Below are 18,610 nucleotides of genomic sequence, written 5' to 3' on the forward strand. Positions count from 1 at the left end.
ATGTCAGTTGTTTAGAGTGTATGTCTGCGTTTTTCTGTGTGTGTGCTTATCAGGGTCGCAAGCATCAGTTACATGCAAAGGATGCCGACATTAAATTATCACCGCAACAACCTTTACTGCTAACAACAAGTTAATGGGAGAAATACACATACACTTTTGACTTTCTCTCGATGAGAGATCACTCATCATTCATCACCCAGATCCAATGACACAGCCCATCTCAAACAGCTAACACACTGCATCAGAGGTGCTCCCGCACACTGATAATGTTACTACAAATGTGAATTATCACAGTTATTCTGCTGACTCTCTGAAACTTCAGTGCTGTTATGTACAACACTTGTTTGTCATGCGCACACAAACTCACACAAACTCAGATAGCGCCTTTTCTCTACACATATAGTCCCTATCTTGCCTAATAACTGGAGCAGGTTGTGTGGTCGGTGAAACCTACTTACTTAGTGGGCGAACCACAAAACCCTTTGAGCCACTTATTTACACTTTGGTAATATTTATCAGCAAGTAGTTACTTTGTTGGTGAAGAAAATACTATTTTTTGTGTTGTCTTCAACTTGAGTCTGTGACCAGCCATCCTCTATGCACAAAGCTATCACAGGCCATCAGTCGGGTGGCACCATTCAATATTGTTTAACTTACTTTGTTGATGTTTAAAGTGTTACACAGAAGAGAAATGCTTCTTCTGTTTCTAAATGACCATCACAAAGCTTTATTTACCGTCTTTTATAAACTCACTGAATGAAACGATGTCCATCGTTTGAGGGGTTTTACTTTACCACCAGATATTTTGGCTGACTAGCACTAACTTGAATAGCTAATGTTTTTGTAGTTATCAATGAGCCAGCAGGTAGTCACTATGCCAACAAACCTCTGAACCAAATTTTTTGCAAAAGCACTTTGTGGTAAAAACACCAACCAGCCAGAGCTTCTTACAGTATTACATACAGTGTGTATGTGTCATTATTTACCTCAGGACATATCCTCGGAGGACTCCGTTGAGCTGAGGTTCTGGTGGAGGCTGCCACTGGACCATGATGGACTGGTTAGTCCGTCCACTGGCCACAATATTCTTTGGAGGCGCGCTGGGTGCTTCCTCCCTGAGCATTAATCTAAAACACATACACCAAACACAGAGAAAGAAGAACGAGAGAAAGAGCAGAGAGAAAAATCTGTTTGATTAAGTTTATATAGGATTCATGTCAGTAATGAGAATATCTGTATTACTGAAAAACTCAAAGTTTCATCTGGCAGCCAACCTCACTGAGACAGACAGGAACAGTATATTAGGTAACTTGGCTAAAAGAGAATTTTATAGTAGTTTTGCTAATCCTAAATCACTGGAGACATTCATGGGACAGACCTGAAACTTGTAGAGAATCACCTCAAAGCTCAAGCAGCTCAGATACATCTCTGACTGAATTCTGTGTTCATCTTCGTCATGGCTTCTCATCCAATTTCATTTAAAACATTTATTTTTCACTGCTGGCTATATTGATCATTTATTTCAAGCAAACCACCGTTGCTGCTGCTGAAGGAAAACGTTAAACGCATCACTTCCAGTGCTCCCGAGGATTTCTCCTGGGAATGACTGAGCTCAGATTGGGTGTTTAAAACAACAAATGTAGCGTTTGTGAACCCAGTACGACTTGGATCACTATAGTGTCTCACTGGCAGCAGAGAAGAAGAGATGTCTGTGTCTCATTTACTGTTTGTATGTTGCACTCTGATTTTTATGATCAGTGGTTTTCCTACTTCTGTTTAAACTCTTTGTAAGTGTACAGCAGTTTTTATGTTAACCTCCTCCCTACAGCACCACAATCGGCCCGGTAATCCATCCGTACACTGACAGCAATAGTTTAACCACCATTAGTAGGGAACATGTAGAGAGCTTGTCTTTTTATTTCCAGTGGGAGAGAAAGATCTGCCACTCTCTCTGCCCTCTTCCTGAATCCAAACCATTTTCTTATATTTCCTTTGACATTTTGAACTACTTCTCCATTTTTTCTCCCCTATCTGCAAACTTTCGACCTTCATCCATCATACCCTTTTGGCCTCAATTATTTCATCCATCTATCTTTTACTCATCTTGTTCCTCCTTCCTGTTCTCTGTAAGCCTCCCTCCCCTCCCAGCCCCGTCCGTGATTAAAGCTCAAAGCCCTCTCATGGTTGGTAGAGCACACAGGCTGAGCTGGTCAGCCTCTGGTTTTACTGTAAGCAGCTCAGCTAATGTAATCAGAGCCATATGTGCTCTCTCTCTCCCTCTCTTGCGTACACACACACACACACACACACATACACATACACAACACAACACAAATGACACAACAAACACATTTCTCCAAGCCTAAGATAGTCTCCTGTCTCCGATGGTCTTTTCCCTTCCATGGATTATGTCTGGAGATTTACATTACCTTCTCTCTTCGACCCCCCTTGTTTCCCCTCTGCACCACATCTCTCCCTGAATGATTCTCTATAAGCTACTGAGCCATTAGCTGTGGTATGGCTCTCTGTATTTGTGTGTCTGAATCTGTATGTGCCTATAAATATGTGTGCAGATATATATGTATGTGCGAAAAGTAGGGCTGTAAAAGCTGTTAGCTAGAGACTTTTGCAGGCGGATATATGGCACAGGCCAGTGGTTTTACAGCTATGCTTTACTTCCATTAGGCTAGGCACTGTCAGGCAGCACCCAGTGCTGCAGTCATAGACATCTACACACACACATCCACAGTCTGATGGGTGGTGTATGAATGAGATGGACGTTACTGTAGCCACCTGGAAATGGGGTATATATAATCCTCAACTGTGCCACTGCCTTTGACAGAAACTAATGACATACATTAATGCACATGCACAAATTCACGCTCAGACAGTCACTGTTTGGCTGCAAATAAAACACAGAAATTCACACTGACACACTTTTTACTTGATAGAAAAAACTCTGAAACTATGAATTGCCTTAATTCCGCTTGAACCATTCATGAGTAAATATTTCATACATTAGGTTCAGAATAAGGACATCAACATCACACAAGAGATTAAACATACAAACCCCAACACCGGCACCTCTTCATGCACCACTTCACAGCCTCCTAAATAGCTACAAAAATTCACGATAAAGTACCCATACATGGGCTGCAACCACACTATACAACTACACTGTCTGAACACTGTGCGACACACTTTCTCTGTTCCTTGTTATGAAGCTACAGAGGGCATTATTAGAGTGTGTATGTATGTGTGGTAGTTTTGTGAGACTCTTTGCTGTGGGAATTAGTAAAAGTTTCTATCTGTGTCATTCTCCACAGTTTAGTGCCCACTGGCTTTTTCACTAAATCCACAAACATACCGACTCTGAAATTTAACAGTGTTACCAGGATGTTAAGTCAGCCTGTATTCAAACATGATGGGAAAATGTAGGTTCAGCAGGGCTGAGAAACAGAGTGACAGAAACAGAGGGCAGTAGAAATAAACAAAAAAGAGAGAGAAAGAAAAAAAAAAAACAAAGCAGATGTGATGTGACAACCAGCTGGATTAATGAGCTTCATCCATTCATTCATCTTTGCAGGTCATGGGGTGCTGGAGCCAATCCCAGCTCACATTTGGGGAGGGCGGTGTCACCCTGGACAGGTCAGCAGTCCATCACAGGGCCAACACACAGAGACAGACAGAGACCAACAACCACTCACACGCACACTCAGACCTACGGACAGTTTAGACTCACCAGTTAACCCAAACATGATGTCTTTGGACGGCGGGAGGAAACCCACGCAGGGAGAACATGCAAACTCTGCACAGAAAGGCCCCAGGCCAGGAACCAAACCCACAACCTTCTTGTTGTGGGGCAACAGCGCTAACTATGAAAGCCCGAAAGTGAACTCATTTTCCTATAATCTGACATTTAAGGATTAAGGTGTCAGATTACAGGAAAGTGAGCTCATTTTTGGCCTCCTTTAAATGTTGTGCTGTTTTGCTGGAGGTTAAAAACTGCACAAATGGAGGAGGCTGGCACACTTTGGGCAAGCTCTCACAAACCAGCTGTGGCACACATTTCCTGCTGTTTATGTGCCTTGTATTTGTCACATCAATAATCATTACATTTGTGGTTTTATCACCTGAGGGGTCGAAGACATTCTTCATGAATGTATTACCAGCAAAACTGCTTCAAAGCCATTCATATATGACAGTAGATGTCTGTCTTGGTGTATACTGGCGTGAAGAACATAAAAAATTAAATAATAAATAAAAATAAAATATATATAAATAATAAATAAAATAAAACTGACATAAAACTGTATTTATTGTATCATATTATAAATTAACCATGAAAAGATACCCCCCCCCCCCCACACACACACACACAGATTTTTACTGTAGTTCCTCTTTCTCTCTCCCAAAACAAATAATCACAGTTTACCTGCTCTCATCTGTGTACAAACATGATTATATGGATGATGAGTGCAGTCACTAATGACCTGCATCAAAACGGGTGGTCCATCAGTTTATGGGTTTAGTTAATTCCAACCTGATTAGAGCTTTTGCAAACAATGAGTAATCGATGTATGCTAGTGCCAGTTACATCTGATTACCCTCTGTCTGGAAAGTGTCAGTGCATGAACCTTTCTACTGTTATGCAGACATTTCACTGTGGTGAGCCATTACCGTTTGTTAAAACTGGTTGTTACCTAATCAACCTATTCTGTCTCATGTCACCTCACATTTTTTTGTTGCTGAAAATTGCTGGTAACTTTAGCAAATCTGTGGCCACAGCAAAAGGCAAATCCCCTGTACGTCTCAAAACTCCTAACCTTCTTCGGCATTAATTAAACAATTCCATGCACATTGAAAATGTGTATGCTTATTCAAAATGTGTGTACGAGTGTATTTTGTCTTGCACCTTATATTTTCTGGTTTTGAGGGCAGAGTTCAAACCATTATTTGCATTATCTTTGCCTTGTCTTTTCAGATGGTTAGAGTTTCAGTGTAGGTTATTATATATTAGCATATCTGTGTGTGTGTGGCACTCCAGATGGCATAATTTGATTAATGAAAAGAGTTTCTGTATTTACAGATAATGTTTTTAGCTTTGATCACATTCGTACACAATAAGTGGATGTCTCTCTCTCAGGACACTTTCTTTGCAATGCATCGCTCATGTGAACTGTCCTGAATAAGGAGAAGCAAGAAAAAAGCCAATGGTAATGACTGGGAGGGGCAAATGGGGTAAGAAGAAAAAACATGCATTTATACTGTTAGGATAAAGAGTCTAATCAGGACAGGAACAGAAAGGGAGAGTGTAGCAGCAGCTGGACGTTCAAACTTTAATAAGGGCTTTTTGTCATCAATATTACAAGCGTCTTCTTCACTCTCTGTTCCCTTCCCTCACTCTGTCCACATTACTGCATTTTGTCATCCTTCTCATTTGGCACTCCTAACTTCTGCAGGACATTTTTACTCTGCCTCACTCTTCCTCCCCTTGGCATCTGCAACTAATCATGTGCATGTCTTATCCAGGCGAGCATCCAGCAGATGAGAAGGAGAGTGTGCGCAGTTACGTATGAAACAAACACCCACCAAAGAGAGGTATCCATCTGGTGTAATACACTGACCAGTGATGACTTGTCTTACTGCCAGTCATTCATTTGGAAAGGTTCAATCCAATCTATTCTCCAGGGCCACTAACAACCAACCTCGGATTGTAAACTAGGCAGCAGAATGGCTATTGGACACAATACCCTGGTACATGTAGAAGAAAGGTATTGACAGAAAATAAGAAGCAATCAAATACTTTGAATAAAAAGAGAACAGAGGTGAGAATGTGCAACAAAAACTTGAGTAGCGTGTCAAAGAGCTGCAAGGAAGGAAAAGGAAGCGGACTATAACCTGAAGTGTATTAGTTGCGCTTAAATGTGGGTATGTGTATTTGTGTGTGCGCGTGTGCGAGTGTGCATGCGCTGTTGTCCACAGCTGCCGTTGTTGCTGAGAGTCTATTTGGCAGAACTACAACTGGCATCTGTGTATGGTCAGTCTCTTCAGCCAGACAAAACCATGTTTTTGTGTGTGTGTAGATGGTGGTGTCTACTTTACAATGAATCACCACATCTGTTGTATTGTGCATGAGTGTCAGGGATTTGGCGTATGTGTGTGTTCAGGGGCAAACTTGTTAAGAGGCCTGCCACACCTCCTCCAACCCTCTTTCACTCTATCCAGTTCCATCAGTGCTAAGGCATCATAATTACCCCCATTAGCATTTTCTCTTGGGATAAACACACAACCACACACACTCTCTCTTCCACAGACACACACAAAACATAAAACATCTGCACAGCAATTTATTTACTTTTTAGGCCAAATCACACTCCCTTTTACACACACTTGTGCACAAAGACATGCACAACCGTTAATTTCATCATTTTTGCTGCTTAGTTCACTATGTGCAATGAAAGGACTCTGGCGGAAAAATACACACACACAAACATGCAGACATCTACAGCATGGATGTGATGAATATAAATTGCTCATTGAAAAGGATGGAAATGGATTCTAAACAAAAAGGACTGCTCCCTTCACCCTCGCCTTGTTAGAACCCATCCCTGTTTCATCCCCATTCTGAATCCCATATTCCTATTCATCCCCATGATAACATACACACTATCACTCTCACACGCACATTCACACACTTGGAGTCACAAATTAGAGTGTGTGCAGGTGCATACGCTATGCCTTTAGACTGTAGAAAGGTTTCAGTTTGTGTAAGGCAGTGTGACCAAGTCTATTACACAGAGATGGAACTGGGTACAAAAAAAAGTACTTCACACAAATCATAGCATGTTCTACATAAAAAATTGGTTTCATGTCCTTTTGGAAAAAATCTATGAAACAGTAGGGTGGTTTCACAAGAAGCATTGAGTAAAAGGGTTGTGATGTGTGTGTGTGTGTGTGTCCCAGGTGCCTGTAAATGACTGTGTGTGTCTGATAATGTGCATATCCTGAACCTACCTCTGTGTCTCGGCGCTGTACTGACCCCTGCCCACTTGATTGACAGCACAAAGTCTGAACTGATAGGTCCTGGCAGGTGTGAGTCCTCCCACTGATACTTCAGTCACTGCAGGATCGACCTCTGATAGGTAAACCTTCCACGGAGAGTCTAGACCCAAGACAAGACAAAGATACGAGCTGATAATATCTGGCAGGACAAACAGAAAGATTCAGAACCCATGAATCAGAAGTAAAGAGCAAATGGAATAGATAAAAGCCAGAAGAAGGATGGATGGTAGGAATGAAGGGTGGTAAGCTGAAGGATGCAACATGAAAGAAAGTTTAGAGAATGAGAGGAGGGAGATTAATAATGAAGCACAGATGTTGCTGTATATTGTTTCCAGTTTATCTTTTTCCTCAAGATACAACAGACAGCTACAGTATTATCAATGCACCAGCCACAGGTCTATGGGTATAATAGGGTGGGAAAGTTTAAGTCCCATTTCAAGCAAACCCATCAAATGTATGAGAGTCTGACAGAAATATATCGCCTTTATAGTCATATAGTCATATAGTCATAATGCAGCAAAAAAAACAAAAGAAAACAAAAACAATAACCCCAAAACTCATACACAACATTCACACAAATAAAACAGAAACTACAGTACATTGGACTCTTCACAGTCTGTGCTTAGTTTTTGCTGAAATTGATGTCTAGACTCAGTATTCCTCCTCTTCCTCTGACGCTGGTTTTAACCCTCGCCACATTTTTCTTGTCTCTCATGATAATGCATCATTTTTTCACATCACTTTGGTATACAGAGCAGCCGCTGAGATGACAGCAGAAAACTTAAAGTCTCGTTCATGCTGCTGCCCCCAAAAGTTATCGAAATGAAGATTACTTAAAATGTCAAACCACATTAACATTTGACATTTGTCCATCAGTGCAGCTCCCACAGTCATGTGCCAAGCACTTGGCTCTGCATGTAATGTTCCCCAATACCCCCACCCCATTAGTTTAGAGCATGAGTGGGAGTTAGAGCAGCTCCACAGCCATCTCCCTGCAGTCTGAGTCTCCTGTCAGTCTTTTCCTCAGTCCTTCTCTCTTCTGACAGAGAGCCGGCCTGCTGTTAAAACATCTGTGGGAGAGAGAGTGAAAGACAGCAAGAAAAAGAGGGAGAGGCCGCAAGAGAGAGGCTGTGTTTGTGAGTGTGTGTGTGTGTATGTGGCTAAGAGTTTATTTATAGGGAACCTGGATGAACATTTAATTTACGGAGCAACAACATTCTCCATATGTCGGCCTCTTGTAAATGAGTGTGTGTCAGTACCTGGTAGACAGCAAGTGAACAGCTGTTTGCCACACCGGGACCATAAAGAACGCTTGGACACACATACACACACACGGAAACGCACACATGCCCACGTACTGTTCTCAGATAGCTCCAGCAGGTAAGACAGCAGAGGGGAGTTCCCATCAAAGGGGCGTAGCCAGGACAGGAGGACGGCGCGGGAGTCAGAGTCGTTGAGACGAGCCGTCAGGGAGCGAGGGGAGTGTGGCAGCTCACTGAATACAACAAAAACAAGAAAAGAGCACATGCAGTGTGAATTTCACAGATATTCGTCTAGTAATTCAACCACAACCAAATGTTTAAGGGGGGATTTAAGTTTGCTTTCTGTATGCTGAATATGAAGCGCTAGAGTGCTGCTGGCTGTGTTATCTTGGCACTAAGACAGGATACAGCTGAGCTCAGTCAACTCAATGTAACAAAATATGCTCTCCAGTACCTCTAAAGCTAGCTACATGATGAGATGTGCTGCTATTGTCACCTTCACCTTCATTATGTGGAATGGGTGGCGAGGACGGACTCCCATGGCAACAACTTGCAGTTGTAGAAATCATTGGAAAACTCAAGTCCACCGTGTAGATTATTATGCAAAGTTTTGTTTTTGCTTCTAATTGGTTTTAGTTTTTAAAATTCAATTGTGCATCAAGTTAGAAAGTGACATAAGTACATAGTGGAGTTGAATGGGAGAGAGCTGAATAGAGAGTAAGACATAATGTTAGCGGAGGGGTTGGGGGGGCAGCACACAGGAGGGGAAGAAGCAGGATGGTGGCGAATGAGGCACAGAGAGAGCGAGCAGGGAAAAATGAGAACGATGTTTTCTATTCTGAGCTGACATGATCGTATTAATTAATGGATGAGCTTAGAGAATGTTAGCACAACTACCTTCACACAGCCCACACAAATACACACACACACACACACACACACACAAGCATTCACAACACATGGATGGGTCTTGCGGGAGTTGAACCAATAACCTGCTGGTAATTAGTCTGTCTCCTCAACCACCGGTGTCTGTTAGCCTTTATGACCCATTGATACTGAGCTAACGAGAATGTCACTCATACACATACACAACTGCACACACGCAGTCGCACAGACATCCCGGCGTTCCCCACATGTTTTCACAGAGCCATAAACAGAGATCCCCTCCCTCCCTCTGAGTTTGACACATGTAACCTCTTGTCTTTCCATAATTCAGAGGGATGTGGACTCATGTTTTATCTCTTTCCTACCCTGCAATTGTATTAATATATCATAAGTGCCTTTTATAAATATATTATACAAGTACCTATTAATATATAAAGGCCACTACCTGACAGCGTTCTCTCACATTGGCTCTAATGAGGCTGTGTTGAACGGAGCCTGGGATAAGCTTGAAATATGCGTGCCATGTTTTTAATCTGAGTTTCAGGGATGCATAGTGATACCACACACAGGAAAGGAACATGTTTTGAATGTTTTTCCCCAGAACTGCAGGATTCCATACACATACATCAAATTAACACAATATACGTACAAATGCACGTCGTCACTGTACGCAGCAGATAGCAGTGAGTGTGCTGCATGTACAGACATGATCCTTAACTGTAATTCCTACATTAGCACACATCCTTACAGTTTTAAGGGTATTGATGTGTTTTTGTTTAAGTGTGTGTCTGGCCCCTAACAGTGCACGGTTATTATAGGAAACAAGCCATTATTTCATTAAGCAAAATTTAAATCAGATGATACTTTGTTTGTGTTTTGCCAAAGTTCTGTTCTGTACAGCCAATCATTTCCAGAATTTTTTCTGTGCTCCACTCCAAAGCACCCTCCCTGCCAATCATATCTCCAATTTGAATCACCCAGATTGCTAGTTAGGGATCACCTGTTTCCCACTTGATTGCTTCACAAAAAGTCAAAGTCATTATTTGTGCTCAATCCCAAGGAAGAAAACAAGTCACACTTAGTTTTTTTGGATTGATGTTCTGTTCTGCATTTCACTATCTACTACTTATATCACTAACACATAAATCTAAGATGAGATAATTCTCTCAAAAATCAAAAACAAAACTGGATTATATAAAGGAGAACAAGCTGTTGAGAAATGGGAAGCTCTATTATGTTGTTTTTCAGGAATTATACACCATGGGCAGATATAACAGGTGACATGTTTCAAACTGCTTTCAGGATTCTTGGAACTCACATGACTTCAAGGCGTGCAGATCGAGAGTCATTGCCGGCCTGTGATGTCACAGTGCAGGTGTAATCCCCAATGTCACCTGACCAAGTCTGGCCAATAGTGAGAGAGCTCTGGCGCACAGAAACACGGCCACCACTGGTTGGAAGGACTGGCACACCACCACGATCCCACTTGAAACTGGAACATAGAGGTATACTTGTGCTCTATTTGTATTTATTTATACCATATGGAAAATAAGGAGGAAGGTGTATAATGACAAAAGTCTACCTGATATTGACTCTGGGGTCATGTGTAGCATTGCAGGCTAGAATAGCAGTGGTTCCTTTGATAACACGCTGGTCTGTCGGAGGCACAGAAATGATTGTACGACCTGCAAAACACCACAGAGAAAGAGTGAAACACAGAGTAGGGACGTGTTGCAGGTGGGATAAAAGCATTGCTTTAAATTAAACTTGTTTAGTGTTCTCTTCCTGTCTTCTGCTCAGATATATACATACAGGCCTACTGACAAAAATGAACCAATCAATAAGTTCCCAGCCTAATCAATCATCCTCCTACTTGGCCAATCACAGGCTCATTTTAACTTAGCACCAGCCCACAGCATCAATAACCAACCACACTGCTGTTCACTAGCCAGAGTTAATGCAATTGGACAGCTTCAGATAAATTAACTGTTCCATGTCTGTTTTAGTCTGTTTAGCAAATGTATATTGAGCAGTTTAATATATTTTTGTGCACTCATGTGTCTTACTCCAAACAGTGAGTGTGCCAGTGGAGTTGATAGTTCCTTCCGAGTTGGAGGCGATGCAGGTGTATTCTCCTGAATCCTGAAAACTGGCTGGTTGAATTTGCAATCCACCTGATTGCAGCAGTGTGAACCGGGGAACCTGGACAGAGCCACTGGCTAAAACCTGCAATCCTATAGAGAGAGAGAGACGGTAAGAAAATCAGCCTGAGCGGAGGGGAAATCATGAAGTCATTACACACAATTAATTACATACACATTCTGTGTGTGTCTGGGTGTACGTCAGTGTGTTTGTGTCATATGTAACATGGAGCATGTGTGGCCTGTTACCTTTCCTCCAAGTGATGGCAGGTTTTGGCGCTCCACTTGTCTGGCATGCAAACACAGCTGTATTACCGTCAGTTACTGTTTGGTCAGATGGGGGGAATGTAAAAGTGGGGGCCACACCTGAAACAAAGAATCAGAGCATGAGAGGACAGGAGAGAGAGCAGCTGTTTAGGCGAGGTATTGAGTACAAAATGGCTGATGCTTACTGACAAAGAGAAAACAGGAAAATGGAAAAAGGAAAGGATGACGTTGGTCTAAACGTGAAATCTTTCTCTGCGATCAATAGAGGCTTTGTTCATTACCTGGGGCTCCGTGAGTGCGCATAAATGTGGAAGGTGGTGGTGGGGGATCTCCAGGGGGATATTTAATTATAATCAAACACTCACTAAACAGAACCCAACTCTACAGAGCAAAATACAACCATACATATAAACTTTCACCAGCTGCCAAGCATCAAGAACAGGCAGATCAGTTAACTGACATTGACTTCCTCCTGAATTTTAAAATAGGAACGTTTTGTTTCAGGTGAGTTGTGATCAGCTGTTTCTTTAATACATATTTTCCCTTTGTGAAACAAAACAATAGTTATTCTCAAATGAAATTTTCAATGTCTGTGGCCACTTAGTCATAGTCCACAATGCATATCAGCAGCAAATGGCTGCATGTATCTTCATGTTAGTTGAATGAATTGAGGTGGTAAGAAACATTGAGCTGAAGCAATAAATCAATGAGTCAGTCACTTGTGCAACAGAAAGATAATGAACAAACACTTGAAAAATAGTATAATAAACATGATTTATTTTCTTTTGTTTTCTGTTTTATTTAAATGGAAACTGAATATTTTGAGGAAACGTTGGGTGTGACTTTTTTTATAGACCACATGAAGAGCAACTGGGTGCTGATTGATAAGAAATCTTCAATTCAGCAAATGTAAGCTAATATAAATAACATATAACGTGCAAACAGGAGGAAGTAAGTAGGGAAGCTAATAATACCATCAAGAGAGGAAGAAATCAGACCAAAAAAGATTGCAGAAATTGCAGAGAACAAGAGTTTCTACTGCTAGATTATATATACAAGATTGCATAAGTGTCAGAAAAACTTACTGGACACGAGGAGCTGTGTGTGTATCTGGGTCTCTCCGGCAGCGTTACGAGCAAAGCACTGGAATATTCCTCCGTCTCCGGGCTGCACCCTGCGCACTGTCAACCCAGTTGCTGTGGTGACCTTGTAGCGGGGGTTGGCCAATTTGGAAAGAGGAACTGTGTCCTTATACCACTCTATCCTGGGATGGGGGATGCCTACACATGTGCGTACAAAGAACAAACACACAGAAGGAGAAAATTTTCAATTTCCTTAATAACCAGCCATTCTGCTCTGACCTGCTGCTGAGCATATTGCTCCATCTCCCAAACAACACCAGACAATCTTTTTTTTGCCAATCTTTCTTCGCTGTTATCCAATCTTTCTCTTTAAATATGCATGCAGGCATAATGACTGCTAATAATATATTGATTGTGTGGTGTGGGCGGTAGTGTAAGGGTGACATAAGGGGCTAAAAAACATCCTGAATAAAATATGTGGTAAAGAGCAGCACACCTAATACCTACAGTATCAGCACCCACCTGTCTGAGATGCCAGATTTGGCAGGGGGCTCATGCAATTATTCCATCTCAACACTTCGTGTGTGTGTGTGTGTGTGTGTGTGAGAGCAAGAGAGAGAGAGAGAGTGAGTGGGTGTCTTAGGGAAGAAAAGATGAATTTCAGACCCTTTCTCAATCTGTTGGCGTCAAGCTTTCACAGACACGAGTAAAGTATTTTTCACCCCATCCATGTTTTCCTCACTCTGTCACTCTACACAACACCTTTCTTCTTTTGCTTGTTCCTCCTCCCTGCCTCCATCTCTCCTTCCATACCCCCAGGCCTCTGCTATTTAATTAAACTGCCACTGTATCAGATTACAGAGGAAGGACATAAACTCACTCAGTGTGTGTGTGTGTGAGGAAGCAAGCAGCTTTTAGTCCGGCGGGGCTCTAAGTAGAGTTTTCACGTAATCCATTTAAAAACAAGAGTTATGAAAAAGTGGAGTTTTCAAGCTTGGTGCAAGATGGTTAAACTCACTAACAGAAGTGTGGGGTCACTGCTCAGGATGCTGGGAATCTTACTGATTCACATGCTAAATGACGTCAGACCTCGGGATAATGCAATATGGACAGTCACCTTGACAGAGCATGACCACTACCCGTGACAAACTGTCCCATTCATTGGCAGCATAGACGCGGCACTAAGAGCAGTTCTATGACCCATCTGGATACAGACATCAGCAGAGAACGGGTTGATGGGTTGACAAATTGAACCATTGCAACGAAAGAGTGTGCAGCAAGCTAACACAATTAAGTGAGTGCCTGTCAAATCTCACACAACATAACCCGTCAGATGTTTTCATCGTTCTAGAGGAGCAGAAGCTTGACTTGCTTCATGTAGATCATGATTTATTTGCTGCGTCTGTTTCATTTGCACTTTGTTGCTCTTTGCTTTTTTTGCTAAAGAACAAAACATTTAAATCTTTTTTTTTTTTTCAAACTTCTTGCAATGCTGCTAATGTTTTTAAGCACAAATGGAAAACATTCATACAAACAAGTGGATGGAAACACACTCCTACAGCAGGATGTCTGCCCCCAGCTTTCAGTGTGGGCTGACATAAGTAACTTGCTGAAACCTCAAGACTAATGCAGATGCTCACACACACACACACACACAGTGTACCTGTAGCAAGGCAGGGGATGTCTACATTTCTGTCAAGTTCAGCAAAGATCTTCCTCCTGGGTTGAGCAGTCAGAGACGGGGGCTCTGCAGAAAACAGAGTTAGCATTCTGTATGGCTACATTTGTAGAATAACATCTGAAATGAACGGCAAACACTAACACCGTCTGCTGCATGAAAATGTTTGATTTATTAATAATAAGAAAACATATTCAATCATTAAATTTCTGAAGAAAATTCAAGCTGGGAGTTTGCCCTCAACAAGTATTTAGTCTTCAGTAGAGAAGAGACTTCTTCAGTAGACCCTGGCACTGTGGGATAAAAACAGGTCAGCTTTTTGGCCCTAAGTGTCTTGAGTGCCATTGCAAGGCAGGTTTTCTGTCTATGCTCTCTGTGAAATGACTTCCACACAATCACAGAAAAACACACTTTCCGAGTTTCTCAGGGGAAACAATCACCTTTTTAAACTACTCCATTTTGCTGCCAATAACTGTTCCCTTTAAACAACTTTACCAGCGTCTCCTTAAATTCTCACAGAGGCTCAGAGAAATTTCACTTGATTTGAATGTGAATATAAGAATGCTAATATTCTGGTTTATCACCATAATGCTACGTTACATAAAAAAATATTACTGACTGCTACATATTCTTACTCAGTGCTACCACAGTGTACTACATTTCTTCCAAAAACATTTGTTAATATTTTCCAGGAGATTGACACAGCAATTGCAGCGAGGAGGAGGGAGGGGGAGACAGGCACGCTAATTCATTCTCAGTCTGGCATCTCTGCAAAAGTGGCTCCACACAGTTGTGGCACCTGTTCAGTGAAAAATGACTGAGGAAAATGAAATGTCCAGTGTATGCATTAATAATCAATGTGCACGCTGGTCACAAAGATATTATTCTCATGGAAAGAAAAGATTTTGATTCAAGTTTTACTTGAGCTCTTTTTTCTAAGGCTCCATGTACAATAATTATGGGCTGTGATTTTAACGCTATTGTACTTTACAGAGAAAGATTAAAATCCAATTCCTCCAATTTTTATCTTTCAATTACTCCATCATTCCTTCAAACAGCTCCTGGGTAAGCTCATGTGGAAATAAAAAACTAGACAAGCATTGTGTGGGTGCATGTGTGCGCATGTGCACAGGTAAGGACAATTCCCATGTTGGTGCTACATTATTAACGTGGCTAAAAAGAGTTGAAAGTTCTTTACTATTCTGCAGGAACTTTTAAAGCCACACGTATGTACATCTCTTATCTTTATTGCGCATGGTGGATTTTTTTTTTTTTTTTGACAAGAGAACAAGTGGAGTGCACAATGAAAAGAGAACAAGAAAAACAAGAGATGAATAACAGCCTCGTGGCGTGACACCGATAACACAGACACGTTAATCCCTTTCAGTCAGGTGAGTGCAAGTACCTAGACGAAAAAATACAACAACACATTTTGGCGAGTTTGGGTGGCTGGATTTAGAGATTTAAGCTTTTGTGGATTCCCTGCTGTCTGCCTGCAAAACAAAGATGGAGAAGAACAACAGGAATATTGTTGTTTGCAACCGTAGTCGTATGGCATGAGCATGGAGCATCATATATATTCTGATTTGGGGATTGAGGCAGAAAAGAAATGAGACTGAATAATGAATACGTTTGAGGCAGTCTCCTTCTCTCACAGGGACACATACACTATTCTGTTTAGGAATCCTTTTCATTGCATAAAGGTCTGTTGATCTAATAGCAGAAAGGGGATCAGTTCTAATGTATTCATCATTCGCCTCTCCTCTGGTACGTATGAATACATGCAGAATTTGCCCCTGCCACGCAGGCCTTAACAGTCCTCTTGGCCTAATGAAGGATGATAACATAGAGTGAAAGGAGGACTTGGAGAAAAGGGTGTAAAAACTAGTAATAGAGAGTGCAGGGCCATAGACGAAGAACAAGTGGGGGTTTAAATATTTAGGCAAGTGTTTTCTAACTAGTGAGTGTTCTGTAGGCATGGGTAGCCTGTTTTCGGCATTACATTACTCCCTCACTTCGATAATCGCAGCAGTTCAGAAAGATGCTGACAAACTGGGTGAGAAAAGTTTCGCTTCATCAATCGCATGCTGCCTGCCTGTGTTGTTTTCTATTTACACACAGATATGGAGGACAGGAGAGGATTGTGACAAGAGCGCTGTTGTTTGAGTGCTTTCAGTGTTCTCGTATTGATTAGCGACTCCTGGGAACAAAACTAATTTAGCCCGTCGGGTGAATGGGCATGTGTGCCGGTGCCGTCATTTTGTGATTTTGTATGAGGATGCTTGTATTAGTAATCACACGCGGGTGACTTAGTGTGTACATGAATGTAACAGGTGTGTGTGACCACGCTGGACAGTTTCTTGGTGGGTGTGCACAACAGATTCAGCTCTAGTAGCCCTGCAGTTGACAGTTGTTGCCTGGGTTTGTTTCACAGTCATGGTGGCAGGAGAGAAGTAAGAATAAATGAAGGAATAAACAGAATGAAAGAGTGCTTGGAGCAAAAAAAATGTACAAAAAAGCACCAAGGTTAAAATAGGAATTAATGGCACATGCTGAGGTCATTTGTCTTGATGGTCAAGCCTGCTAGGATAATCATGGATAATCATGTTGCGCAGTCTGTGTGTGTGTAAGACTTTTTTCTTACCAATTACAGTGAAGTGGGCCTTTGCCTCCACAAGTTTGGCAGTGCTGTTGCCAAGCAACGCTTCACAAACATATAACCCAGTGTCAGAAGAGGTTGGGGCAGAAATTGTGAACCGACGCCCAGTGGCGAGTCGACGCCCATCACGTTTCCATGACACTGTAAGGCTCTCCACCGGTCTGCGAAATGAAGAAGAAGAAGAAGAAGTAGTGAACGATTGAATCAGAGAAAAAGCCAAAGAGTGACAGAAGGCAATTACAACATATTAAATCCATCAGTTTATTTGTCAATAAGGCAGGAAATGAGTGATGACAGTGTGTACATCAGAGCAGTCAGCTCTCCTCAGCATGAAGGAGCTTCACTCAGTTTCTTTGGATTTTGGGAAAATGGCTTCTAAGGGAGAACAAGATTTTGATTTGATCAAACAACGTCTTTAGTGTTTATTATGAGTAACAAAGCATTAATACAGTAACAATTCAAATCACCCTGAATTAAAAAACAGCACTAAAGTGAAAACTAGGAAAAAGCTATTTATGTCATCAGCAGCTGTTTTCTGTTTCAGACAGCTTATAAGTCACAGAAGAGTCATGGGATTTTCCTACAAATACTAAACTATGAAAATTAATCAAGCGGTAATGACACAAACCAAAATGCTCATTAATAAGATGCTATGGTGATAAGGACTGAGGCGTGCACTGCTGATAACTGTAGCAATTAGGTTTAGGTTGGAGGGGTTTGTAAAACCAAACAAACAAACAATCAGCCAGAGAATCTGTTCAGATGTCTCATTAGTTGTCTTCCAATCTAAACTGATGATATTGTCTTATTAATGACACAAAAAAGCTTCCTTTTGAAATGCAAGTCACATTCCCAAATACGTATTAGCCAAAACAGCATTCATGTTAAATTTCTCTGATTCATTTTTATTCCATTCTTTCAGTTTCTAAGGCGTTGGTTGATTATGATGATCATTGCAATAACTTTGTTGATTACATAAGATGATGAACAAAGTGCTATCATTAGGTGACACGCAGTAGGTGAAGACAAGCTGCTAATTCAGTCGTATTAAGGAAATATGATGATTGGAAAATCAGAGCCGTATTCTCTGTTGGTGCTGTTTTGAGAGCTAAGCAGGCCAATTTAGTAAATCACACCAACAACAAATATGCATCATATTTTAGTTCTTCAAAGTAAGTAATTTAGATGTGTTTGTAACCAAGTCTATTTAGGAATCAGTACATATATAATGCCAGACAAAAAACTAGCCATTTTTTCGAGATATAGTCAGAAGTATGCTGATCCTCCCTCAGATATGCACCTCAAAGTAAAGATAAAGTTGGAAAGAGAACTAATTAGATATACAGAGAGACTTATATGTCAAAATTGGAATGTGCTTACTCAGTGGATCTTACCCACAGCAAAAAATTAACTCCAACACCAAAAAGCTGATTTTTAAGCTCTTTTATATTAGGCCTACTGGTCCTGGCTGTTCTCAGTCAAGCTCCTAATTATTTTAGTTCTCTACCTGGACTGCACTGGAGTGTGTGACTGATTAATGGGCAATGGATCTGGATAGCAGATTCTTTCAG

The 18,610-nt window shown here is 41.3% G+C and overlaps 1 protein-coding gene across 1 annotated transcript in view; it reads right to left on the reverse strand.

Annotated features, from left to right (window-relative positions):
• Positions 1–18,610, reverse strand: part of LOC115045525 (protein sidekick-1) — a 196,860-nt gene that overhangs the window by 51,036 nt on the left and 127,214 nt on the right. The window contains exons 8-17 of the mRNA XM_029505265.1: positions 17,025–17,200; positions 14,366–14,449; positions 12,706–12,900; positions 11,603–11,719; positions 11,279–11,446; positions 10,795–10,897; positions 10,531–10,704; positions 8,424–8,560; positions 7,018–7,165; positions 987–1,127 (exon numbers count right to left, since the gene is read on the reverse strand). Coding sequence (XP_029361125.1) covers positions 987–1,127; positions 7,018–7,165; positions 8,424–8,560; positions 10,531–10,704; positions 10,795–10,897; positions 11,279–11,446; positions 11,603–11,719; positions 12,706–12,900; positions 14,366–14,449; positions 17,025–17,200 — 1,443 coding nt within the window. The remainder of the gene's footprint in view (positions 1–986; positions 1,128–7,017; positions 7,166–8,423; positions 8,561–10,530; positions 10,705–10,794; positions 10,898–11,278; positions 11,447–11,602; positions 11,720–12,705; positions 12,901–14,365; positions 14,450–17,024; positions 17,201–18,610) is intronic.

Source organism: Echeneis naucrates, chromosome 1 (genome assembly GCF_900963305.1).
Source record: "Echeneis naucrates chromosome 1, fEcheNa1.1, whole genome shotgun sequence".
Classification (NCBI taxonomy): Eukaryota; Metazoa; Chordata; class Actinopteri; order Carangiformes; family Echeneidae; genus Echeneis; species Echeneis naucrates.